Source organism: Mustelus asterias, chromosome 6 (genome assembly GCF_964213995.1).
Source record: "Mustelus asterias chromosome 6, sMusAst1.hap1.1, whole genome shotgun sequence".
In the NCBI taxonomy this organism is placed as follows: Eukaryota; Metazoa; Chordata; class Chondrichthyes; order Carcharhiniformes; family Triakidae; genus Mustelus; species Mustelus asterias.
Window position 1 is genome coordinate 45645897 of NC_135806.1, and position 26973 is coordinate 45672869.

The following is a 26973-nucleotide window of genomic DNA, read 5'->3' on the forward strand; positions in this document are numbered from 1 at the left end:
GAGAGAGTGCAGAATGCAAGGGAAGTCCATTCAAAAGTCTGATGGCAGCAGGGAAGAAGCTGTTCTTGAGTCGGGACGTGACCTCAGACTTTTGTATCTTTTTCCCGACGGAAGAAGGTGAAAGAGAGAATGTCTGGGGTGCGTGGGGTCCTTAATTATACTGGCTGCTTTGCCGAGGCAGTGGGAAGTGTAGACAGAGTCAATGGATGGGAGGCTGGTTTGCGTGATGGATTGTGCTACATTCACGACCTTTTGTAGTTCTTTATGGTCTTGGGCGGAGTCGGAGCCATACCAAGCTGTGATACAACCAGAAAGAATGCTTTCTATGGTGCATCTGTAAAAGTTGGAGAGAGTCGTAGCTGACGTACCAAATTTCCTTAGTCTTCTGAGAAAATAGAGGCATTGGTGGGCTTTCTTAACTATAGTGTCGGCATGAGGAGACCAGGACATGATGTTGGTGATCTGGACACCTAAGAAGTTGAAGCTCTTGACCCTTTCTACTTTGTCCCCATTGATGTAGACAGGGGCATGTTCTCCTTTACGCTTCCTGAAGTCGGTGACAATTTTTTTCGTTTTGTTGACATTGAGGGAGGGATTATTGTTGCCACACCTGTTCACCAGATTCTCTCTCTCATTCCTGTACTCTGTCTCATCATTGTTTGAGATTCGACCCACCTAAAATGTTAACAGAAATTGGTGCCACACTTTGGTTATTTTCAAGTGAAAAATTTGCATACACTCTCATTCAACCAATATATCCCACCATGGTGGGTCAGATATATTGGTTGAATGAGAGTGCATGCAAATTTTTCACTTGAAAATAACCCAAGTGCTGCACCAATTTCTGCTAACATTTTAGGAAGGATATGAGAGCCTTTGTGAGTTCACAGAGGTTTATCGGAATGGTTCCAGGGATGAGGGATTTCAGCTACAAGGAATTGGAGAAGCTGGAATTGTTCTTTATGGAGCAAAGGAGATTGGAGGGGGATTTGATGAAGTTGTGCAAAATTATGACAGGCTTAGATGAGGTAGATGACGCAAAGCTCTTCCCATGAGCTGATTGTACAAGGATTGGGGGATACAGATTTAAGATTTTGGGCAAAAGACAACGCAAGGAAGAACTTTCTTAAGCAGCAAATGACAGTGACCGAAACTTGCTGCCTCTGAAGATGGTGAAAGAGAAATGATTCCAGAAGGAAATTGGATGGGCGCATGAGGGAAAGGAACTTGCAGGGCTATGGGGATAGAGTGGGGGAATGGGCCTGACTGGATTGGTCTATGGAGATGTGGCATTGACTCAATGAGCAGAATGGCCACCTCCTCCTATCCCATAATGACTGAGTGCTCTACAAGTGAATAGAGTTAAATTAGGAGCTGCTAAATCTTTGAAAGTTTTGATGCAGAGAAATCCACTGTCGTGATGTGAAAGTGTACTTGGTCCTACAGGAGATGTAAGGTCCAAGTAATACAGAAGTTAAGGAATTATTTTACATATCAATGGCAGTCTGATTTGTAAATAGCAGTGCTGCAGGAAAATAATGGACTCCGAATTAATGCAATACAGGCCAGGTGCTGAGCCTGAAGCTAATTAAAGTGCTGAACTGGATGGGTTTTTGTTTCTTCCTATTAATTTTGTTTCAAACTAAACCCTTTCCAGTATAATTGCAGCCTTCCTCAAAACCTATGCAATTTAGATGATTCTGCATTGAACTTTAGTTAAAGGTTAAATGCCTGTCACCAAATGCAATTCTGCATCGATCTAACGTTATTTGAGTCCCCCACTAACTTTACAAGCTTTTATACAGAATTTTTCCATCTCGTTAGTTTCTGTTAGCTCTGCTTTGCTGACATGAATTGTGATTTCCATCTTGACAAATGCTAACTGCATGCATATTTATCTTGTATTTTGCAAGCAGAAAAGACAGTTTTAAATGCTGTGATAACAGCCATAATTGAATTCTGACCAGGATGCTGAATTTAGCTGCCCAGCCACTCTTGTGTTTTACGATGAACATTAAAACAATCCTCATTGTTTTCAAAGCCAGTAAGTGCCTGCAGCAGCAATCATTTTTCTTCCCGTTAGTAAAGTGAATTGACTGAATTTGTCATTGCATTCTGTTCTAATGGCAGAAAAATTGTCATCCCTCGCTTGTTGCACCTTGGCAGGCAGGAGACTTGCAGAATCAGCTTCTTGTTGTAGGTCAGTGAATGCACTTTGAGTTGTCTTTGTTACATCGATGGGTCAGAATTTGCTATAAGCTTGCAGGCGAAGGAATTAGCACTTGTATTATTCACGCAAATCACAACTTCACGTGAGTGACAGTTAAATGTGAATATCCAAATATTGTGTCCAAGTTGCATCGCTCTGCTGCTCACTCTGCGAAAACAATTCTCCACAGATGCAGCCAGCCCTTCTGAGTCCATCCAGCATTTTCTGTTTTTATCTCGGGGCTTCCAGCATCCGCAGGGTTTTGCTTTCATCTTGCTGTTTGCCCAGCCACCATTGAAATGGATTGAATGGTGTGGCATTGCTGTCCTTGCAGGGAGGTAGCTAGGAAGTAACCTTGCCACAGAAAGTCACCATTTTGAAAGCAAGAAGACTTTGAGGCAATTTGAGAGAAATGTATAAAATACTGAAGCATTTAGATTTTTAAATAGAGAGGAATTGTATGCAATGCCTGACGGGTCAATAACCAGAGGGAACAGATTGAAGGTGATTGCCCAAAGAACCAGATGACAGAAAAACATTTGAATGCAGCAAGTGGTGAGGGTTTGGAATGCACTACTTAACAGGAATGATGGATTCAGCTCCAATAGAAGCTTTCCAAAGGGAATTGGATAAAAGCTTGAAGAAAAAATAATATAAAATCCGTAGATAAATTATTCCCCAATTTATAGCTTTTGAAAAAGTACTTCTGGGCATGTATAAAAGGAAATTAACTTGCAGGGCTATGGGATTTATTCAAAATAAGAACTGTCCAAATTCAATTTGTTTGTTAAGTACAATTTTGGCGAATGCATTTTGATTATCCCTGCACTAGATACAGTACCAGTGAGGTAAAAGCTTCTGATACATTTTTATCACAGTATTGTCCATTGTATCAGTACTTTAGCTTACTTTACCAATCGCTTTATGGTTTATATTTTGTTTGGTTCCAACACTGACAGAATATAATTCTGCTGGTTTTATAGCCTTCGTGTTCAGGAGACAAATCCATGGAAGTAACCTTTGTTGCTGTAATCCATCATTTTCTTGGTGTTATATAAGATTTGAGTACAGGAGCAGGGATATCTTGTTACAGTTATATAGGGCCTTGGTGAGGCCACATCTGGAATATTGTGTGTAATTTTGCTCTCCTTATCTGAGGAAAGATGTTCTTGCTCTAGAGGGAGTGCAGTGAACATTTACCAGACTGATTCCTGGGATAGTAAGAGTGATGTAGGAGAGATTGAGTCAGTTAAGATTATAGCTGGAGTTCAGAAGAATGATAGGGGAATCTCATAGAAACCTATTAAATTGTAACCAGATTAGACAGGCTAGATGCAGGAAGGATGTTCCCGATGGTGGGGGAGTCCATTACCAGGGATCATAGTCTAAGGATGTAGGGTTAACCTTTTAGGACTGAGATGAGGAGAAATTTCTTCACCCAGAGAGAGGTAAGTGTGTGGAATTCACTACCACAGAAAGCAGCTGAGGTAAAGACATTGTATGTTACAGCTCTTGGGGCTAAAGGGATCAAAGGATATTGCGGGGGGGGGAGGGGGGGAGGCAGGATCAGTCTGTTGAGTTGGATGATCAGCCATGATTATAATGAACGTTGGGGTAGGTTTGAAGGGCAGAATTGCTTGCACAGGCTTCTATTTTCTATGTTTCTATATTGCTCCGATATGACTTGGGAACTGTATGGTCATGTGTTTGGCCCATAATATCCTTGTTCCCCAGTGTCGCATTTGAGGGGTACCCCAGCTCCCACATAAGGGTTTACCCGGCAATTGCCCAGAAATGCTAACTTTCTGTGGATGATTATGCTGAGCTAGGAACAATCCGACAGAAGTGTTGAACCGTTGGAGAAAATCTCCATTACAAGGGAGGAAGTGTTAGGTTTGTGAGAGAATATAAAGACTGACAAATCCCCAGGGCCTGATGGAATCTATCCAAGGCTGCTCAGGGAGACGAGAGATGAAATCGCTGGGCCTCTGACGCAAATCTTTGTCTCGTCACTGGACGCAGGTGAAGTCCCAGAGGATTGGAGGATAGCTAATGTGGTCCCGTTATTTAAGAAGGGTAGGAAGGATAACCCGGGAAATTATAGGCTGGTGAGCTTGACGTCCGTGGTGGGGAAGTTGTTGGAGAAGATTCTTAGAGATAGGATGTATGCGCATTTAGAAAGGAATAAACTCATTAATGATAGTCAGCATGGTTTTGTGAGAGGGAGGTCATGCCTCACTAACCTGGTGGAGCTTTTTGAAGAAGTGACCAGAATGGTTGACGAGGGAAGGGCCGTGGATGTCGTCTATATGGACTTTAGTAAAGCGTTTGACAAAGTCCCTCATGGTAGGCTGGTACAAAAGGTTGGATCTCATGGGATAAAGGGGGAGGTGGCTAGATGGGTGGAGAACTGGCTTGGTCACAGAAGACAGAGGGTGGTAGTGGAAGGGTCTTTTTCCTGCTGGAGGCCTGTGACTAGTGGTGTTCCGCAGGACTCTGTATTGGGACCCCTGCTGTTTGTGATTTATATAAACGATCTGGAAGAAGGTGTAACTGGGGTGATCAGTAAGTTTGCGGACGACACAAAATTGGCAGGACTTGCAGATAGTGAGGAGCATTGTCAGAAGCTACAGAAGGATATAGATAGGCTGGAAATTTGGGCAAAGAAATGGCAGATGGAGTTCAATCCTGATAAATGCGAAGTGATGCATTTTGGTAGAAATAATGTAGGGAGGAGCTATACGATAAATGGCAGAACCATAAAGGGTGTAGATACGCAGAGGGACCTGGGTGTGCAAGTCCACAGATCCTTGAAGGTGACATCACAGGTGAAGAAGGCATATGGCATGCTTGCCTTTATAGGACGGGGCATAGAGTATAAAAGTTGGGGTCTGATGTTGCAGATGTATAGAACGTTGGTTCGGCCGCATTTGGAATACTGCGTCCAGTTCTGGTCGCCACACTACCAGAAGGACGTGGAGGCTTTGGAAAGAGTACAGAGGAGGTTTACCAGGATATTGCCTGGTATGGAGGGGCTTAGTTATGAGGAGAGATTGGGTAAACTGGGGTTGTTCTCCCTGGAAAGACGGAGGATGAGGGGAGACTTAATAGAGGTGTATAAAATTAGGAAAGGCATAGATAGGGTGAATGGTGGGAAGCTTTTCCCCGGGTCGGTGGTGACGTTCACGAGGGGTCATAGGTTCAAGGTGAAGGGGGGGAGGTTTAACACAGATATCAGAAGGACATACTTTACACAGAGGGTGGTGGGGGCCTGGAATGCGCTGCCGGGCAAGGTGGTGGAGGCGGACACACTGGGAACGTTTAAGACTTATCTAGATAGCCATATGAACGGAGTGGGAGTGGAGGGATACAAAAGAATGGTCTAGTTTGGACCAGGGAGCGGCACGGGCTTGGAAGGCCGAAGGGCCTGTTCCTGTGCTGTATTGTTCTTTGTTTTAAGTGATTTAAATCAATAACTTTGGATGGTTCTGCCAGTTTTACCCTGATAGTTACTCTGAAGGAGTTGGAAGGAAAGAAAATGCTTTTAATTCCAGGTTAACAAGCTAAACACCCAGACCCAGCCTCCCACAATCACCCCCATCAACTCTAACTCTGCCTGCCCTCTGGCACTGCCACCCAGCACTGCCACCCAGCACCAACCCGCTCCCACTCCCCCAATCCGGCTCTGAATACCCCCCCCCCCCCCTAACCTGGTACACCCTCCCTCTGCTCCAGGACACACACAAACCCCCCTCAACCTCCCAACTCTGGTCTGCCTTGAGCCACCCCTTCGGTCCAGTCCACTGTGCCTCGCCCCCTCCCCAGTCCTCCGGTAAACCATTTACACTTGAAACTTACTTGGTCCCTTGTTGTTTTCAACACCCCCTTTACGGCAAATCATGCTGTTAAAAAAGGGGTATGATTTACCTCTGTGCGCCCCAGTTACTCTATGCCGATGGTAAGGGGGGCATGCTGCCCTGCTGCTGTCTCCCAGCCTGAGTGAGGGAGGTTAGGTGAGACAGCGGCTGTGCAAACGAGGGTGAATTCATTCAGACTGGCAGTCCAACGGAGATTGCCACTCTGAACAAGTTATCGGCCTATGCATAATATCCAGAATCCCACATCATGCACTACTGCACTACAATTTGTGTACCAAACCAAAAATGTATCCGGCCACAACACATGACGTGATCTGAGCAATACATTCAACAAAACTCCAGCATTTAAGTCTAAAAGCGTGATTATTTCTTGTTGTGGGAACCACAAGACGTAATAGTTGGCATCTGTGCGATCATTCCTGTGTGGTCAGTTATGTAGTGCTTTAATTCAGCTGCTCGCTTGAAAAAAAGCACAACACACGTTTGCAATGGAACTATTTTTGAGAATCTATGAAAGAAAAGTGCAATACTTGAGTACACAGGATCACGTATCACTGAGACTCCGCGACATGTCTGGTCAGATTTCCATTTGTGGCTAACTCCTTATCGATGGCTAACAGCTGTTGAGTACAGTACTGTACCTTGTGCAGAAACCAGGGTTCACATTTCTCCCCTTTTTTACCAGGAAAACAGTCAGTACTAAACAATTCTGATGAAGGGTCCTCTCCAAAATGTTAATCTATTGTTCTCCCTCCGGTAGTTCTGGCATTTCAGGCCAGTTTTACGCTGGCAAAACCTCACTTTTCTTTCTCACAGTGATACAATTGCTTTGTTTATGGTGAACCTCAAAGCTTTTAAATGGATTTTTGTGGAGTTGCCCCTTTAGTGTTATATAAATTGAAGGATGCGTAGATACCTTTCTCCCCACGGAGCGTCCCAGAAATATAAAGAGTGACTCCAACAGTGTGTCTGACAAAATTAGAGAAGAAATCAAAATCCATGGTGGAATTGGATTGATTTTTATCATTTCTGGTTGCTTGTAAAATGTAAATCGGGTATGGATGAAAACAGAACATTGAAAATGCGCTGCATGGTCAATTGGTGGGTAATTTGGTGGACATTGGTGAGACCACATCTGAAAAGCTTATTTATTAGTCACAAGTAGGTTTACATTAACACTGCAATGAAGTTACTGTGAAAATTCCCTAGTTGCCACATTCCGGCGCCTGTTCGGGTACACTGATGGAGAATTTAGCATGGCCAATTCACCTAACCTGCACGTCTTTGGACTGTGGGAGGAAACCAGAGCACCCGGAGGAAACCCAGGCAGACACAGGCAGAACGTGCAAACTCCACACAGACAGTGACCCAAGCCGGGAATCGAACCTGGATCCCTGGCGCTGTGAGGCAGCAGTGCTAACCACTGTGCCACCGTGCTGCCCATCTTGAATATTGTGTGCAGTTTTGGTCTCCTTATGAAACGCATTGGCGGCGGTTCAGAGTAGGTTTACTAGATTGAATGGAATGAGCGGATTGCCTTTTGAGGAAAGATTGAATAGACTGAGCTCGTTTACACTGGAGTTGAGGAATAACTTGGTTGAAGTATATAAGATCCTGAAAGGTCTTGACAAGGTAGACGTGGAAAGGATGTTTCCTCTTCTGTCTGAATCCAGAATTAGGGGGCATTGTTTTAAAATTAGGGGGTACCTGTATAGGATAGAGACGGGGAGAATATTTTCTTTGAGGGTTGTGCAACTTTGGAAATCTGCCTCAGAAGGTGGCGGAGGTGGGATAATTGAATGATTTTAAGGTGGAGGTCGCTCAGTTCTCATTAGGCAAGGGAATCAAAGGTTATCAAGGGTGGATAGGAATGTGGTAATTGAAACACAAAATAGATCAGCTATGGTCTTATTGAAGAGTGGAGCAGGCTCGAGGCAGCGCATGGCCGACTCCTGCTCCTATTTTGAAAGTTCGTAATTTAGGAATTGACTCAAGTATGTTCCATGATATTGAAGTTTAAACATTGTTAGGGGATTTTCCTGGGGTGTCCCTCTGGTACCATGGATTGAGCTGAACTCAGCTAATACAAAGACTCGCAAAAGACAGTATGCAGTTAAAGACGTTCTTTATTTGACCAACATGCACTGGGAGAGAGACAGCCACAGAATTCCAACTTCTCTCTGACGTTACAGTACATGTGTAAAACAGATACCCCCCCCTCCTCCCCCCCATTGCCAAATAACCTTAGCAACGCAATCCGGTGGGTTCAAGGGCCACGCTCACCACCTGCAAACCATGGGAATGGAGTTATTTCCCTCTGCCTGCTAGCTACCCCCTTATCAGTAAAAGTTGAATACGTCTATTCACTGCAACCACAAGCTAAATGCCTCTATTCATTTTAAAACCTTGGTAGCTTCCAGCTACAGAATCTCTTACTGCTAATAGTGAATATATTCTATGCCTTATTGTTTCCAAAGAATGTGGCCTATCTAGTTCGCTCGTTTCGCATTATGCTTTGGGGCAAGATGCATCTTGGCCAAAGCTTGCAAGACATTTGAAAATACATTTTAAATCTACAATACTTATTCAAAATTCTCAATCAATGATGATATATGTGTCCCTCGCATGATATATATATATGTGTGAGGGACTTTGTGTCTTCACACATAGAGATAACTGAACTTGTTGAGTGTAAAGCCAACTGTTATTTCACATGGTCCTCTAGATTCAGTTAGCATCGTGACACATGCCAAGATATATGTTTTTGTTTCCTTTCTGCTTTAGTAAATAATGTGTGGTTATTTATTGTAATCACCAAGTACGGGTATAATACTTTGCTGCCAGTACGTTGAGTGTAGTAAATGCTGGCAACAATAACAGTACCAACAACTTGAATTTATTTAAGACCTTTTTTAATGTTGTAAAACCTCACAGGAGTACTGTTGAACAAAATTTGACATTGAGCTATACAAAGGGATATGAGGACAGATAAACAAAAGGTTGGTTCTTCGGGACATAAATAAAAACAGAAAGTGCTTGGAAAACTCAGCAGGTCTGGCAACATCTGTGGAGAGAGAAACCGAGTCAATGTTTTGAGTCCAATATGACGACTTCAAAACGTAGGCCTCCAGAAGTGTCTTTAAGGCGTAAGGAAAGGAAACAAGACAGAGAGGTTTAGCAAGAGAATTTTAGAGCTTTGGGCTTTGGAAGTTGAAGCCTTGTAGGGCTGGAAGAGGTTACATCGATGGTGGCATGCGAGAGACCCTGAAGCCAACAAACTTTATTTAAGAACCCAGAAGAGAACAAAAAGAATTAACGTAACCTTTACCAATAATTCTTAACAGCCAACTATCTCTATTGTTCCAATTTAAAGCAATATCTCCATTGACATTCCCCCTTCTTTAGAATTAGTTAGCACAAAAAACAAGTATGTTCAGGTGGTCTAGATTTCAAGCCTTTTAAAATTTCTGGACAAAGATCCAGACAACAGTTGCCAGAGCAGGATATATCCTCAAAATAGCGGAACTACGGTGAAGTAACCCTGGTCTCTGGAAGATCCCAGTCTGCAGACTTCAGAGAGAGAAAAAGAGAAGCTATCTCTCAACCTAAAAGCAACATCTAAATGGCAACCAAGCTTGAATTTCCTATGTAAGCCTAGCTCCATCCAGTCATGTGACCTTAACTGTCAATCAACCTAACCAAATCCTACTGTACAAAACCCCAGGGACGCTAAGAACGGCAGAACAACATTAGTCTAGATTAAAAACAAACATTCTAGCAATTGGAAGCAATTATGCTGCTGCAGTAACAATACAGGATGCCAGTTATAGACAAAATGGCATCGATAATACAAAAAAACTGCTAAAACAGATCTTGCACAAGAACATGATTTAAATATATTTCTTAAAGGCACAGTATCATCACTGTGCATGGTTGAGATGATGTGGAGATGCCGGCGTTGGACTGGGGTAAACACAGTAAGAAGTTTAACAACACCAGGTTAAAGTCCCAACAGGTTTATTTGGTAGCAAAAGCCACAAGCTTTCGGAGCCTTAAGCTCCTTCTTCAGGTGAGTGGGAATTCTGTTCACAAACAGGGCATTGAGTTTGTGTCTTTATATGCCCTGTTTGTGAACAGAATTCCCACTCACCTGAAGAAGGAGCTTAAGGCTCCGAAAGCTTGTGGCTTTTGCTACCAAATAAACCTGTTGGACTTTAACCTGGTGTTGTTAAACTTCTTACATGGTTGAGATAGGCAGAGTTTTGAACTGTAGGGGAGTCGAGAATTATGGGCAGCAGGTAGGATAATGGAGTTGAAGTCAAGATCAACCATGATTTTATTGAATGACAGGGCAGACTTGAGGAGTCATGTAGCTTTTCTCCTATTATGTTCTTATTTACTATGGTACCATATAATGAATAGGAGCAAAGGAATGTTAGTTGAACAAGAGATAGAAAAGTTTGAAAAAAGTGAGACCTGTTGAGCTAATTGCCATCGCGGTTATTTTGAGAATCCTATTTGATTGTTGAAATAATTAGTAATCAGTAAGGTCTTCCAACAACATTCTCTTTGAAATGCAATGTTAACAGATTGTCATTCTATTTTAGAGGTCTCACTTGAAGGATGAAATAATAATTTGCAGCAACTATGTCAGAGGATTTGAAGAGGAGATTTGAATTCCCAAATTCAGTAATCCAGTCACAGGTATGAAACTTCACCAATTTGCAAATTATGTTTTTAACATTGAATGTAGGTTCTTAGGTGATTTAATATGTTTATTTGTGTGTAGGCAGTGGGGCACCTGGTTGCTGCTGTGTTAAAAGACAAAGGGCTGTCATCTCTGATCAGCTATTCTTCAGATCAGGTGAGTGTTCAATTCTGAGGTGGAGGTGGCTCAAGGTAATTTCTCACAACCTTCAATATATTTTTGAAACTCTTGAATTGCAAATTGCAAAATATCTTCTCTTTGAGACCTGGTTGTTATTGCATTGTCGTTGGATACTTTTAAGTCAGGTAACCCGGCTGTGGATTTTAAAATGGTTGGTTTTGACTTTTAAGTATTTGATAACCTGTACAATAGTAATCGCTCTTTAATCAACTCTAAATCTGATGCTAGATCTACCGAGGGCATAACGTGGGAACCCATGCAAGTTTTGGGGCAGCACAGCGGTTAGCACTGCTGTCTCACAGCGCCAGGGACCCGGGTTCAATTCCTGCCTCGGGTCATTGTCTGTGTTTGCACGTTTCCCTGCGTCTGCATGGGTTTCCTCCGGGTGCTCCAGTTTCCTCCCACTGTCCAAAGATGTGCAGGTTAGGTTGATTGGCCATGCTAAATTGACCCTAGTGTCAGGGGGATTAGCAGGGTAAATTTGTGGGGTTTTGGGAATAGGACCTGGGTGGGATTGTTGTCGGTGCAGACTTGATGGGCCGAATGGCCTCCTTCTGCACTGTAGGGATTCTATGATTCTATACATGGATCCTAAGTTTTGTTTTGAAATGTATGTGTTTCGTTCATGTGGACAGATCTTAATGGCATATTAGTGACTGAGCGGTTAAAAATGCGAACATAGACATTGACGATAATGTTGTGCAGCAGGGATTCTGTTTGAAACTAAATGCAGTAGAATTTTCTTGGGAGTACTATTCTTTGCATCATTTCTCTTTTTCTGCTGTGCTGTGGATCTTAAATCCCACCTCCTCCACCACCTCTGTGTTGGCCGACAGCTTGCTTGGCTTGGATGAGCTGCAATTTCCTCCTGCTAAACTTTATGAAGACAATGCTTTCACCCTTGGTCTTGGTCTTTGCTAAGCTACATCCTAGCTCTGGTCCCCCATTGCTTACAATTTAAATCTCTCATCGTGGTGTTCAAATCCCCTCACTGTCCTATGCTTCCCTCCCTACAATCCATTCAGAATTCTCAACTGCTCTGAATTATTAGCAATTCCCCCCCATCCCTCTACTTTGCCTCCATTTGTGACCATGTCTTCGGCCTTTTGGGCTCCACATTTGTGAATCCCCTCTTTAACTGAGTTTTTGGTCATTCCATATGGAATATGGATATGAATATGGATATATCCAAGGATGTGTGTCCTATCGAAAAGACAGGCAGATGGGCAAAGGGGGCAGGATTGTTAATAAGGAATGAAGTTAAATCGATAACAAGAAGTGATATAGGATCAGATGGCATAGAATCCCTGTGGGTCGAGTTGGGGAATCGCAAAGGTAAAAAGACCCTGATGGGAATTATGTACAGGCCCCCTAGCAGTAGTCAGGATGTGGGTAGAAAATAAATCAGGAGATTGAAAAGGCATATAAAAAAGGCAATATTACAATAATCATGGGGGACTTCGATATGCAGGTGGACTGGGAAAATCAGGTAGGTAATGGATCCCAAGAAAAGGAATTTGTGGAATATTTAAGAGATTTTTTTGGAGCAGCTTGTGACAGAGCCTACGAGGGAACAGGCAATTCTGGATTTGGTGATGTGTAATGAGGCAGACTTGATTCGGGGACTTAAAGTGAAGGAACCCTTAGGGAGCAGTGACCACAATATGATAGAATTTACCCTGCAGTTTGAGAGGAAGAAGCTGGAATCAGATGTAACAGTATTACAATTAAATAAAAGTAACTACAAGGACATGAGGGAGGAGTTGGCCAGAGTTGATTGGAAAGGGAGCCTAGCAGGGAAGACAGTGGAACAGCAATGGCAGGAGTTTTTGAGAGTTATTCGGGAGGCACAACAGAAATTCATCCCAAGGAGGAGGAAACATGCTAAGGGAAGGATGAGGCATCCATGGCTGACGAGGGACGTCAAGGACAGCATAAAAGCAAAAGACAAAGTGGCGAGGATTCGTGGGAACCCAGATGATTGGGAAGCCTTTAAAAGCGAGCAGAGGACAACTAAAAAAGCAGCAAGGGGGCAGAAGATGAAATATGAGTGTAAGCTAGCTAGTAATATAAAAGAAGATGGGAAGAGCTTTTTTCAACATATAAAAGATAAGAGAGAGGCAAAAGTAGACATTGGACCACTGGAAAATGAGGCTGGAGAAGTAATAATAGGAAACAAAGAAATGGCAGAGGTCCTGAATCGTTACTTTGCATCAGTCTTCACGGTGGAAGACACCAGTGGGATGCCAGAGCTCCAGAAGAGTCAGGGGGCACAGGTGAGTGTAGTGGCCATCACTAAGGAGAAGGTTCTGGGGAAACGGAAAGATCTGAAGGTGGATAAATCACCTCGATCGGATGGACTACACCCCAGGGTTCTAAAAGAGATAGCTGAGGAAATTGTGGAGGCATTGGTGGTGATCTTTCAGGAATCACTGGAGGCAGGGAGGGTCCCAGAGGACTGGAAAGTAGCTAATGTAACACCGCTGTTTAAGAAGGGAGGGAGGCAGCAGACGGGAAATTATAGGCCGGTTAGCCTGGCTTCGGTCATTGGCAAGATTTTAGAGTCCATTATTAAAGATGAGATGCACTTGGAAGTGCATGATAAAATAGGACTGAGTCATCACGGCTTTGTCAAGGGAAAGTCATGTCTGACAAATCTGTTAGAGTTCTTTGAGAAGGTAGCAAGGAAGTTAGATAAAGGAGAACCAGTGGACGTGATTTATTTAGATTTGACAAGGTGTAGCACAGGAGACTGTTAAATACGTTAAGTGCCCGTGGGGTTTAGGGTAAGATCCTGGCATGGATGAAGGATTGGCTGACTGGCAGAAGGCAGAGAGTGGGGATAAAGGGGTCTTTTTCAGGATGGCAGCCAGTGACTAGTGGTGTTGCTCAGGGGTCAGTGCTGGGACCACAACTTTTCACAATATACATTAACGATTTGGAAGAAGGAACTGAATGCACTGTTGCTAAGTTTGCAGATGATACAAGGATATGTAGAAGGACAGGTAGTATTGAGGAAGAATGGGGGGCTGCAGAAGGACTTGGACAGGCTCGGATAGTGGGCAAAGAAGTGGCAGATGGAATACAATGTGGAAAAGTGAGAGGTTATGCACTTTGGAAGCAGGAATGGAGGCATAGACTATTTTCCAAATGGAGAAATGCTCAGGAAATCAGAAACACACAGGGACTTGGGAGCCCTTATTCAAGATTCTCTTAAGGTTAACGTGCAGGTTCAGTTGGCAGTTAGGAAGGCAAATGTAATGTTAGCATTCATGTTGAGAGGGCTAGAATACAAGAGCAGGGATGTACTTCTGAGGCTGTATAAGGCTCTGGTCAGACCCCATTTGGAGTATTGTGAGCAGTTTTGGGCCCCATATTTAAGGAAGGATGTGCTGGCCTTGGAAAGGGTCCAGAGGAGGTTCACAAGAATGATCCCTGGAATGAAGAGCTTGTCATGTGAGGAATGGCTGAGGACTCTGCGTCTGTACTCGTTGGAGTTTAGAAGGATGAGGGAGGATCTTATTGAAACTTACAAGATACTGCGAGGCCTGGATAGAATGGATGTGGAGAAGATGTTTCCATTAGTAGGAAAAACTAGAACCAGAGGGCACAACCTCAGGCTAAAGGGACGATCCTTTAAAACAGAGATGTGGAGGAATTTCTTCAGCCAGAGAGTGGTGAATCTGTGGAATTCTTTACCGCAGAAGGCTGTGGAGACCAGGTCATTGAGTGTCTTTAAGACAGGGATAGATAGGTTCTTGATTAATAAGGGGATCAGGGGTCATGGGGAAAAGGCAGGAGAATGGGGATGAGAAAAATATCACCCATGATTGAATAGCGGAACGGACTCGATGGGCCGAGTGGCCTAATTCCGCTCCATTATGGTCTATTCTTCTGAACAGCTCCTCCTTTGCCCAATGGTCTTTTTTTTCTGAATGTGCTCCTGTAAAGCATCTTAATGAAGAGTTTTTCGACATAAAGGGTGCTATATAAATGTAATTTGTTGACTATTTGTCATCTTGTATAAATGTAAATCATCTGGTTATCTGCAAGTGTTTAACTGCATTGTGTTGGTTAACCAAAGATGGGATTCAGAAAATGGACATAAAAAACCCCAAAACAACAAAGTTGCATAATAGAGGACTTTAATTAGGCCAATGTAGACTGGGATCGTAATAGTGTATAGGGAAAAGTGGGCAAAAATCCTAAGAGTGCATTCTGGAAAGTTTTGTGCGGCAGTATGTTTCCATCTAATGAGGAAGCAGGCACTGCTATGTTTGGTTCTTGAGAATTAATTGGATCCACTGTCAGTCGGGGAACGTTTAGGGGACAGAGATAATTGCATGATAAGGTTTAAATTGGCTATGGAAAAGGACAAGGAACGATCCAGTGAAAGAATGATTTAACTGGGGGAAAGCCAACTTCAGTTGGGGAAGAATGGACCTGACTTGGATAAACTGGAATCGCAGATTGGCAGGTAAAACTGTAACTGAAGAATGGGCTGCCTTTAAAGGGGAGATTGTTTGGGCGCAGTCAAAGTATATCCCCGCGAAGGGGAAAACTAGGGCAAACAAATCTTGAGCTCCCGAGCTGTTGAAAAATTTAGAGATTAGGATAAAGAAGAAAAAGTGTGCTTTTGACAAGAGTCTGATAAATTCTACAACTGAGAACCGGCTGAATATAGAAGGTTCAGAGGAGAAGTGAAAAAGCAAATAAGAGAAGAAAAGAGAGAGTATGAGAAGAGATTGGCAGCTAACATATAAAGGAACCCAAAGGTCTTCTGTTGGTATGTAAAAGTTAAATGGTTGGAAAAGGAGGAAGCAATTTATGCATGGAGGCCTGGGGCATAGCTGAAATATTGCATAAATGCTTTGCATTTGTCGTTACTAAGAAAGAAGATGCTGTTTCTCAGGTCACAGTGAAAGAAGAGGCAGTTGACGCAGTTGAAGGATTTAAAATTGAAGGTATAGGATAGGCTTTCTGTATTTAAAGTTGATAAGGCACCAGGGACAGATGAGATGCATCCAAGGATACTGCACAAAGTGAGAGTGGAAATTACAGAAACACTGGCCATAATTTTCCAGCCTGTAAAATTGCAAATGTTACACCAAATAGCAAATGTTCATAGCCACTTGGGCAAATGAGGGTTAATTAAGGAAAGCCAGCCTGGATTTGGTATGGGCAAATTATGTTTAACGGACTTGCTGGAGTTCTTTGAAGAGGCAACAGAGGGTCATGAGGATAATGCTGATGATGTGGTGTACATTGACTTCCAAAAGGCATTTGATACAGTGCCACACAACAGACTTGTGAGCAAAGTTAGAGCTCATGGAATAAAAGGGACAGTAGCAACATTGATATGACATTGGCTGAATGTCAGGAAGCAGAGTAGTAGTTCATGGATGTTTTTTGGACTGCAGGAACGTTTGTCGTTGAGTTCCCCAGGGATTGGTGGTGGAATCTTGGCTCTTCCTAGTATGTATATTAATGACCAAGACTTTGGTGTGCAGGTTCAAGACTTGTGGATGATACAAAACTTGGAAACATTGTTAACTGTGAGGAAGATAGTGTTGAACTTCAAAGGGACATAGACAAGTTGCTGGAATGGCAGACAAGTGGTAGATGAAATTTAATGCACTGAAGTGTGGAGTCATTCATTTTGATAGAAAGAACATGGAGGGACAATATTAAATAAAGCGTACAATCCGAGGGGATATCGGAGCATATACACTGGCTGTATATGTGCCTAGTTCATTGAAGGTGACAAGTCAGGTTGAGAGTTCAGTTAATAAAGCACACCGTGTTCTAGACTTTTCTAATAGAGGCATGGAAAACAAAAGCAAGGAGGTTTTGTTGAGCTTGTATTGAGCTTCAACTGGAGTATTGCATCCAGTTCTGGGAGTTGCACTTAAGACGTGACGCATTACAGAATGTGCAGAAGCGATTCACAAGAACAGTCCCAGGGATAAGGAACTTCAGTCATGTTAATAGATGGGAGAAGTTGGGACTGTTTTCCTTAGAGAAGGAAAGGTTAAGAGGCGATTTGATTCAAAATCATGAAAAAAGAAAACTGTTTGCATTGTTTGGTGGAAGGATAAGAACAGGAGAGAACTAATTTTTGGTAATTGGCAAAAGAAACAATGGAGACTGGAGAAGAAACTTTTTCACGCAGCAAGTGGTGAGGGAGTGGAAGTTCAGTAGGATGGAGATGTTTGGCAGAATAGTTATCAAATCTGCATTTCCCTTCCCCATTGTAGTGGAGATGACATCATGAGCAGCAAGTGCGCTGTACTGGATTGGAACAAGTACATGTAAATAACTGTCTCCCATAACTGGTGCATCTCGGGCCCGAGGCAGTGTGTGGAAAACTTGGACACTCCTGTGTTGCCTTTGCTGCAGTCAGAATCATGCCAAACAGAAAATATTTGTTTTAAAGATAAATTGGCATTGAAAAACCTGATTTCATAATGTTCTCCATTAATTTATGGTGGGCTCCTGATATTTGCATTGGAGTTAGCAACGTGATCCAATTTGGCTGTGTTTCTCTGCTTTCCGGACTCTCTCTGTTAGATTAACTCTTTTGGTTATTCTTTATCAAACTCTTTGACTTTTTTCTTCCTCGTTGATTGTCATTTTGCTCCACATGACCTCCTTTGCAAATATTTCTGAAAGGTTTCAATTAAATGTAAGGTAAAAGCTGAAGCATCGTGCTGGACCAAGTTTGACATAAAAGTATGATTCCAGAGGGTGGAAGTTTTTTAAACTTTATTTATGGCTTCACGATTTATGGTTTGATAGTAAACTGCACTTTCTGATGCAGCTCATTAATATCCGGGGGTCGGGGGGAGGGGGTTGTGGTGGTGGTGGCCTCTGTGCCTAGCAACACAAGTCATTATCATGGCTTAAACACAACCTCAGCATAGGCAGCATGATGGTCCTGGTAGAAGGAGTCAGAAAGTCTCAATATTCAATCAATTCCTGAAAAAAAACTCTATTGGTCTATGCCGTCCTTGCTGCCTGGCCCCTCAAACCCTTCAGACTGAGGTGGTCTCCGACGTAAGGCTGAAATTCATCATTCTTTGGTAGCCTAACTGGCCTGGAAGATGAAGTGGGAGGTCTGACAATTCCTTTCCAACCTTATTTACAGAGCAGCATTGGCTTTGCACTTGTTAGAAGTAAGTGGGAAAGTCCTGAAAAGCTTGGGAGTCTGTGAAGCCTCTGTGAAACCTCAAATCTCAGAGTTTTGTCCCCTTTACCTGACCTTTTAGGGTATGGGTACTTGGTGGAAGCAGGTCACACAAAATCAGCTCCAAACAATGTTTTGTGATATTGTTCGGGTCTATAAATAATCAGAGAATGTTGAAGATTTTGAAAATGAAGTGAATGTGCGACTGGAGTTTTTGAGCATTCTCTGAAAATCTGACAAAGCTTATGTTTATGATTTTTCTTTATAGGAAGCTAATGTTAATTAAGTGAGCAAGATTAATTAAACTTTGAGGGCAGTCTCAATTTCTTTGCTTATCTGATGGAAGTGTTTAGCGAGTATGCTGGAGTGATAAGCCAGGCATTTTAATTGACCATTGTGATACAGTTCTTATCCTTATTTTTTTCCAGAGCCCTGCATTGAACTTGTTGTGGGAGAAGTGCTGCAGTGACAATGTGGTGGTTCGGACAGCCTGCTGTGAGGCATTGGTTGCACTTGTTGGACAGAACCATGCTGATTTTAATTACGTGCTCAATGGAATTTTGAAACTAATTCCCTCTGCCAGGTACCAGAAATCATTAAGCGAGCTTTGGGTAACATTTTCGTTGGACCGAGACATTTCAATTGCTTTCACAGATAATATCCTTTGCCATAGCATTGCATCTGACTGTAAAAGTTTATATTCCATGTCAATCCACCTTCACGACCTATGTGAGTTTGGGAAGGCATTTAGTCTATTGTGGGCAAAAAAAACCAGCTGTGGATGAGGATAACATTTGGAAGAGCATAAGGTGCTTGCATTTCATCCAATCCTTTATTATCAGTTTTAGCCAGATGTAGGGAGGGTAGGCCTCTTTATAGCTTGGGGAATTGACACTTTGTCATCCTGAAACTATAGAATGGAATATGATAAAAATAGAATGGAATCCCTACAGTGCAGAAGGAGGTCATTGGGCCCATTGAGTCTGCACTGACCACAATCCCATCCAAGCCCTATTCCCGTAACCCCATCCAAGCCCTATCTCCGTAAGCCCATGTATTTACTGTGTTAATCCCCTTGACACTCAGGGTCAATTTAGCATGGCCAATCAACCTAACTCACACAACAACTTTGGACTGTGGGAGGAAACTGGAGCACCCAGACACGGGGAGAGTGTGCAAACTCCACACAGACAGTGACCCAAGTTGGGAATTGAACCTGGGTCCCTGGCACTGTGAGGCAGCAGTGCTAACCATTGTGCCACCTCGCCGATGTTTCTGTTTTATATATTGCTAGCTCTTTGGGAATTACTGAAAAATATACATCCCGTTGACTTTGCTGTTGACAGAAAAATATTTAAAGGGTGCGTAAGACTCGGTCGGGCTGGATGCTGCAGCATGACCTAGCAGCTATGTGCAGCTGACCAGCTGGGGAGTTCTGGGTTCTCTTCTGTACCTGTGCAAGTGGATAGCCATGATTGAACCTCTTGCTTGCTTTTTGAGAACGGAGTGAACATATTTCTGGGGTGAAACTGAAACAGTTATTTTGAAAATACAGAACTACTGCCCCACGGGCTAGCTAGAGGAATGGATGTTATGGGCGGAGTGCCACAGCCGAAGCTAATGGATGCAAAATAGTTTCACTCCAGTACTCGTCCTACGACAACCTGTGTTGTGTGGATGTCTTTATTTCCACCACCTTACCTGATGATTCATTCCAAGTCTTTATTACATGTTCAAATTTTAAAAATGCTCTCCCACTGATTCACTTGTTATCAACTACCTGACATTCAAAATAATATACAGCGTTTTCCTTTTTGATGCTACTTTAGAATATACCTTACTGAAGACAGCTTTACTTTATTGCAAACTCCTTCTCTTGATTGTTAGCTTTGCCAACATTTTCACTTAGTTACACCCAGATTACGCATCAGATTACTTTTGTTGCACTGTCTGTACACTTCCCATGTACAAGTTTGCAAAGCCGAGGATTATGCACAATATTCCAAATGGAATATTAGGAGAGACTAAGTTGGTTAGGATTGTATTCTTTGGAGTTTAGAAGAGTGAGATGGGATCTCATAGAAACTTAGAAAATTCTAACAGGATTAGACAAGGTAGATTCAGAAAGAATGTTCCTGATGGTGGGGGAGTCCAGAACTAGGGGTTATAGTTTGAGAATAAGGGGTAAATCTTTTCAGACTGAGGTGAGGAGAAATTTCTTCACCCAGAGGGTGGTGAATGTGTGGAATTCACTACCACAGAAAGTAGAGGCCAAATCATTGTGTGATTTTAAGAAGAAATTAGATATAGCTAAAGGAATCAAGGGAGAGAGGTGGAAGGGGGATCAGGATATTGAATTTGATGATTGGCCATGATCAAAATGAATGGTGGAGCAGGCTTGAACGGCCGAATGGCTGACTCTTGCTTCTAGTTTCTATGAGGCTGTTCCTTCACTTGGAACTAGCTGTTGTTGAGTATAGGAAGGCCAGTTTAATGCTTAAAACCGAGCTGGACTAAATGTTACGTCAAATTTACAAGCAGAAGTAACTATGTACTTCTAAAAAGGAATGGATTTGCTGCTCATAAAACTCGACATGCAATAGTTAGCATTTTAAAACAATGTAAGATCAAAATTCAATGCATATAACATTTTAGAGAGATTGCTGTGAGCATATAATGAGAGTGGAATGATTGAATTTGGGCGATAGGTTATTAAAATTGAGGATAAAGCCTTAAATTCAAGTCTTCTTGAGATTGGATACATTTAAAAAATGTTTCTCTGTGAATCAAAGTGAGGGGTGTAAGTACCGGAAAATGGAATTCATCCCATTCCAGCCACCACAGTCCTGATATTTATCGGGCACGAGCAGGGCGCATGTCAGTGGCAAGTAAAATTGGCAGTCGTAGCGTTGGGAGGGAGAGATTCGCAGCAGTAGGTTTGCTTCAGGGGCAGGAGAAGCACTCTTGCTCTTCCTGACCCACAAGCAGTGTTGGCAAAGCACTTAACTCTGGATCTGGCAGCTGCCACCTCCTTTCGGCTGCTGAGTTTTCCAACCCTTGGGGGAAACTTGGCTGACAGACGTTAAGTTCAAATGGCTGTCAAAATCTGAGGAATGGAGCCTCGTTTAAATATGATTCTTACCTCCCAGCTTTTCTGAAGATTAAAACTGAAGTAGGTTCTACATTGAAACATGTTGCGAACCCTTTTTTAAAAAAAATATGTAAAGCCACTCCCAAACCTCTGCCCCTCACCGTGGGATTGAAACTCTCCTCGAGCATCATGTTTCCATAGTCGATGAAGCTCGTGGCTGCAGGGTAAAAGAACAAAGTGCTCTCCTTTGCAGTGGCAGTGTGCCTGGACATAATTTCAGAACATCATCCCCTACTACATCAATTTAAATCTTAAGTTTATTAATGTCAAAAGTAGGCTTACATTAACACTGCAATGAAGTTACTGTGAAAATCCCCTAGTCGCCACACTCTGGCGCCTGTTCGGGTACACTGAGGGAGAATTTAGCACGGCCAATGTACCTAACCAGCATGTCTTTCAGAGTGTGGGAGGAAATCGGAGCACCCGGAGGAAACCCACGCTGACACGGGGAGAAAGTGCAAACTCTGCACAGACAGTGACCCAAGCTGGGAATCGAACCCGGGTCCCTGGCACTGAGGCAGCAGTGCTAACCACTGTGCAGCCGTATGTGATACTTCTTTCCATTCCTCCACTGGACTTTCCTGTGCCTTGTCTTAGTGATAGATGTCAATCATGCCAAATTAGGGACAGTTCATATGATGTCGGCCCATGTCTACTCCCAATTTCTCAATTGATTTAAGACACAATTCGCTTCATAGAGGATCCTTGCAACCAGCAGATAGATTCCTATCTTTCTGGGCTGAACTGGAACCGAGATCCTGGAAGTGAGTAACTACCGGTGGCACAGTGGTTAGCATTACTGCCTCACAGCGCCAGGGACGTGAGTTTGATTCCCTGCTTAGGTCACTGTCTGTAAGGAGTCTGCACGTTCTCCCCATGTCTGCGTGGGTTTCCTCCGGGTGCTCCGGTTTCCTCCCACAGTCTGAAAGACGTGCTAATTAGGTACATTGGCCATGCTAAATTCTCCCTCAGTGTCCCCGAACAGGTGTCAGAGTGTGGCGACTAGGGGATTTTCAAAGTAACTTCATCGCAGTGTTAATGTAAGCCTACTTGTGACACTAATAAATAAACTTTAAACTTCTTTAAGTTTAGGAACCTAGGAATTAGGAGCAGAACTCAGCAAATTCGGCCCTTTGAGCCTGCTCCGTCATTCAATCAGATCACGGCTGATCTCTTCCTGGTCTCAAATTCACCTCCCCTCCTGTTCCCCATATTCCCTTCTCCCCATTTTTATTAGAAATATATCTATCTCCTCCTTGAAACCATTCAACGATTTAGATTCCACCGTGCTATGGGGCAGCGAGTTCCACAAATTCACCAACCTTTGCGAGAAGTAGTTCCTCCTCATCTCAGGTTTAAATCTACCGCCCCTCAACCCATACCTGTGGCCTCTAATTCTAGATTGCCCCATCAGAGGAAACATTTGGTCGACATTTACTTTATCAATCCCTTTTAAAATTTTATATACCTTGGTCAGATCCCATCTCAACCATCTAAACTCCAGTGCATATAAGCCCAAACTGTTTAATCTCTCCTCATACGTCAACCCTTTCATCCCCGGAATCAACCTGGTGAACCTCCTCTAAACTGCCTCCAATGCCACCATATCCTTCCTCAAATAAGGAGACCAAAACTGGACACTACTCTCCAGATGTGGTCTCACCAACACTTGATCCCCAGAAGGAGACTTCTCCCTTATTTAGAGAAATATGATAAAGAACTTTGTAATGTTCAATGTCTGAACCTGTGCCACATTTCTAGGGAGTAAAATCACAAACCACTCTTGCTATTAAGACAAATATTTTGGAGAATCTTTCCCAATCTCTTTTCAGTCAATAAAATCTTGATCAGTTTTCCTTGAATGTCATACCTTTACTGTTTTGAATTTTGAATTATTTTCTTCACTGTTTCTGAATCCCTACACTATATTGAAATGTAATTATCTTCATTAGTAAGACAGTGGTGTTGATGTTTGGTTCATCTAACAGCAATGTTAAAACTTTCTTGAAGATCCAAAGATGTGGGGGTTAGGTTGATTGGCCATGCGAAATTAGTGTCAAAGCGACTAGCAGGGTAAATGTGTAGTGTTATGGGGATAGGGAATGGGTGGGATTGTTGTCGGTGCAGGCTTGATGGGTCAAATGGCCTCCTTCTGCACTGTAGTGATTCTATGATTCCATGGCCATCTGGAGAATTTGGTGAATCAGGCTTTTTGACAATCATTGCAGAGAACCAACTGGTTGACTAATGAAGGAAATCTGTTGTCCTGACCTGGTCTGGCCGACATGTGACTCCAGAGCCACAGCAATGTGGTTGACTCTCAACTGCCCTGTGACACAGCCGTGCAAGCCACTCAGTTCAAGGGCAACGAGGGATGGGCAATAAATGCTGACCCAGCCAGCGATCACCGTGTCCCATGGATGAATAGAAAAAAAAATCTACAGCAGCAGACTTTGGTCCCAAAGCACACCATTGTAAATAATGAAAGTAATATCATTGAGCTTGTTCAAAGCAGTTAAAATTCCAGCATCGTATGCTTACATGCTGGAAAAATACTGATTGTAATTGGCAAATCCCTTCTGATTTTATACAGTGTATAGAAAAAAAGTCCCAGTATTTGCAGTACCCATGTAAATAAACTGATCAATGCTGTGTGTCTGGCTGTGTGACGTGGGCTTCATAGAATCTACAGTGCAGAAGGAGGCTGTTTGGCCCATCGAGCCTGCACCGACAACAATCCCACCCAGGTCCTGTCCTATCCCCGTAGCCCCACATATTTACCCTCCTAATCCCCCTGACGTTAAGGGGCAATTTATCATGACCAATCAACCTAACCTGCACATATTTGGACTTCTTCAGACTGGCTCCAAGTCTTCAGAAGGTCCCATTCTCCACTCACGCTTTCCAATTTGGTAGATCCCAATGTCGAAATTAAGAATTCAAATTTCATTGCAGGTTGTTCAGGGTGTTAATTTTGCCTCAACAATGTCACACGTGGAGTAACTCTAATTTTCCTTTTGCAGTAATGTTCAAGGTTTGATTAGAAGTATCGGTAAATTGCTACAAATGCAAGCACAGGGAACTGAACAAAGTAAAAAAACGGTGTATTCGTGCCCCTATGCCATCAGGTAAATCTTTGGGTTACATAATATTTTAATTTTGTTGTATTGCTTGTTTCAGTGCCATGGTGAACACTATAGCTTTGAGATACATCAACTGTGCCAAAATAATGAAATCTCCATATTACACAGGATCAGAATTCAGCATTCATCAACAGGATAAATGCTCTCTTGTCAGCTATACATTATTTATTTAAATATATATATATTTAAATAAATAAAGTCTTTACTTGGATCAATCTTCAGCACTGTCAATCCAGTTCCCACAGCACAAAACTGCCTACAGACCTGATGATTTGATTGGATTTGATTTATTATTGTCGCATGTATTAGTATACAGTGAAAGGTATTGTTTCTTGCGCGCTATACAGATAAAGCATACCGTACATGGAGAAGGAAACAAGAGAGTGCAGAATGTAGTATTACAGTCATAACTAGGGTGTAGAGAAAGATCAGCTTAGTGTGAGGTAGGTCCATTCAAAGGTCTGATGGCAGCAGGGAAGAAACTGTTCTTGAGTCGGTTGGTACGTGACCTCAGACTTTTGTATCTTTTTCCTGACGGAAGAAGGTGGAAGAGAGAATGCCCGAGGTGCATGGGGGTCCTTAATTATGCTGGCTGCTTTTTTGAGGCAGTGGGAAGTGTAGACCGAGTCAATGGATGGGAAGCTGGTTTGCGTGATGGACTGGGCTACATTCACGACCCTTTGTAGTTTCTTGCGGTCTCGGGCAGAGCAGAAGCCATACCAAGCTGTGTTACAACCAGAAAGAATGCTTTCTATGGTGCATCTGTAAAAGTTGATGAGAGGCAAAGCTAACATGCCAAATTTTCTAAGTCTTCGGAGAAAGTAGAGGCGTTGGTGGGCTTTCTTAGCTAGTTTAGCTATGACACCACACAGCAAGTTAATTTCATTTCTCGGGCAGTAGTCATGTTTCCACAGGTAGTCGTGACATCAGAATGTAAGAAATCAGAACATAACTAGGAGTGCCACTCTCTTGGTGTTTAACCCATCTCTCTGCAGTTTCTTTTCTTCTTCAAATATTTATCCATTTCCCTTTTGGAAGTGTTCACTGAATCTCTTTCCATCACCCTTTCCGGCAAATGTGTTCCAGATCACAACTTGCTGTATCATTTTTCTTCCTCATGTAACCTCTGGTTCTTTTGTCAGTTTCCCTCAATCTGTGTCCTTTTTTTGCCACTGGAGACAGTTTCTTCTTTTCTCAATCAAAATGGTTGAGGATTTTGAACACCTCTGTTAAGTCTCCCATTAAGGTGTGAAGACCGTGCAGCACGAGGATGGATATGCTGGGCGACCAGTGATAGGAACATGGAGGCAGGTGGTTGCTGATGTGAGATAATAAGCTGAAAACATCTGAAATATGGTCAACCAGAACTCGAAACCCTTCTCATCACAATGAAATAGCAGCTTCCCTACTCCAGTTGGACATGCAGCTGCCTGGCAGGAATTGCTAAGTTTCCTTTTAAAGGACTGCATTGGCTTCATACTCGTCACATGTCTTGGCAATTTTCTCTTGAGGATAATGAATCCATAGAACAAACTGCATCCTTGTATCTCATCTAAATCTCTATCTCCAAATTGTACAGGAATAATCTTCAATTCTCCATTCTAACTAGTTTCAAATAACCCTTCAATCTAATCTGCATCTAATCCTCCCGATTTAAAAAAAAACTTTGCAATTGTAGAGAATTGTACTGCTCCACAGTAAATAATCCTAACTCTTGGAGCCTCCAGTGATAACTTGCAGCTCTGATTTCATGTCATCCTGTTTGCCCCTCCCCGCCTTCACCACCAGAACCTCTCCAGTCATGCTATCCACTATTATGAGGTACTGGTACTCTAAAGTGTGAATGTAGCAGTGTCTTTATCTAGCTGAAGTATAATTCTGTACTTAACAGTCTCGGAAATACCACCTAAATCTCTCTCCTGTTTTCTATATAACAGCCTCATCAATAGAAACTACCACATTGTTCTAATTTCTACTTTTTCTGAATGTCTGTATTCGGCACGGATTTTGAATTTCTACAAGATAATGAAGAAACTCCAGCCATTATATGCTGTGACAATGTCATGTTTTCACTTGTTGATGAAACTTGATTGGCCCTAATGCGATTGTGTATATTTACTGATACAAATCTTTGAAGGTGGCATGAGAAGTTGATAAAGCGATATTAAAAAAACATACAGGATCCTTGGCTCTGCAAATAGAAGCCTAGCACTGAATCTTGCCAGAGTTGGCTGTGTGGATGGTGGGGTGGGTGATGGCGCAGATGTCGGGAAACCTGGAGGTTTAGATTCCCCCTTCCCGTGGATTTGTGACTAGTAGTCAGCCTGATTTACAGGCTTGGCTTCCAGACGGGCAGAAAGCACTCTGGCATGCAGGTAAGTTGCTTGGACATTGGAACTGATGGTAGGGGAGCTTGAAGGGGGTAAGGGAACAAAAGCACTTGTATTCTCCCCGAAACTGCCCTTATTGTCCTTTGGCCCCAGGTTCCCGAATGCCTTGGCAACCCATGAAACTGGGT

At 42.8% G+C, this 26973-nt stretch overlaps 1 protein-coding gene across 4 annotated transcripts in view; it reads left to right on the forward strand.

Moving 5' to 3' along the window:
• Window positions 1-26973, forward strand: part of focad (focadhesin) — a 238134-nt gene that overhangs the window by 35882 nt on the left and 175279 nt on the right. For all 4 annotated transcript variants that reach the window (XM_078214275.1, XM_078214272.1, XM_078214276.1 and 1 more), the window contains exons 2-5: window positions 10695-10791; window positions 10877-10951; window positions 18590-18744; window positions 24336-24440. In XM_078214275.1, the coding sequence (XP_078070401.1) occupies window positions 10735-10791; window positions 10877-10951; window positions 18590-18744; window positions 24336-24440 (392 nt within the window). In that variant the 5' untranslated portion in view covers window positions 10695-10734. The remainder of the gene's footprint in view (window positions 1-10694; window positions 10792-10876; window positions 10952-18589; window positions 18745-24335; window positions 24441-26973) is intronic.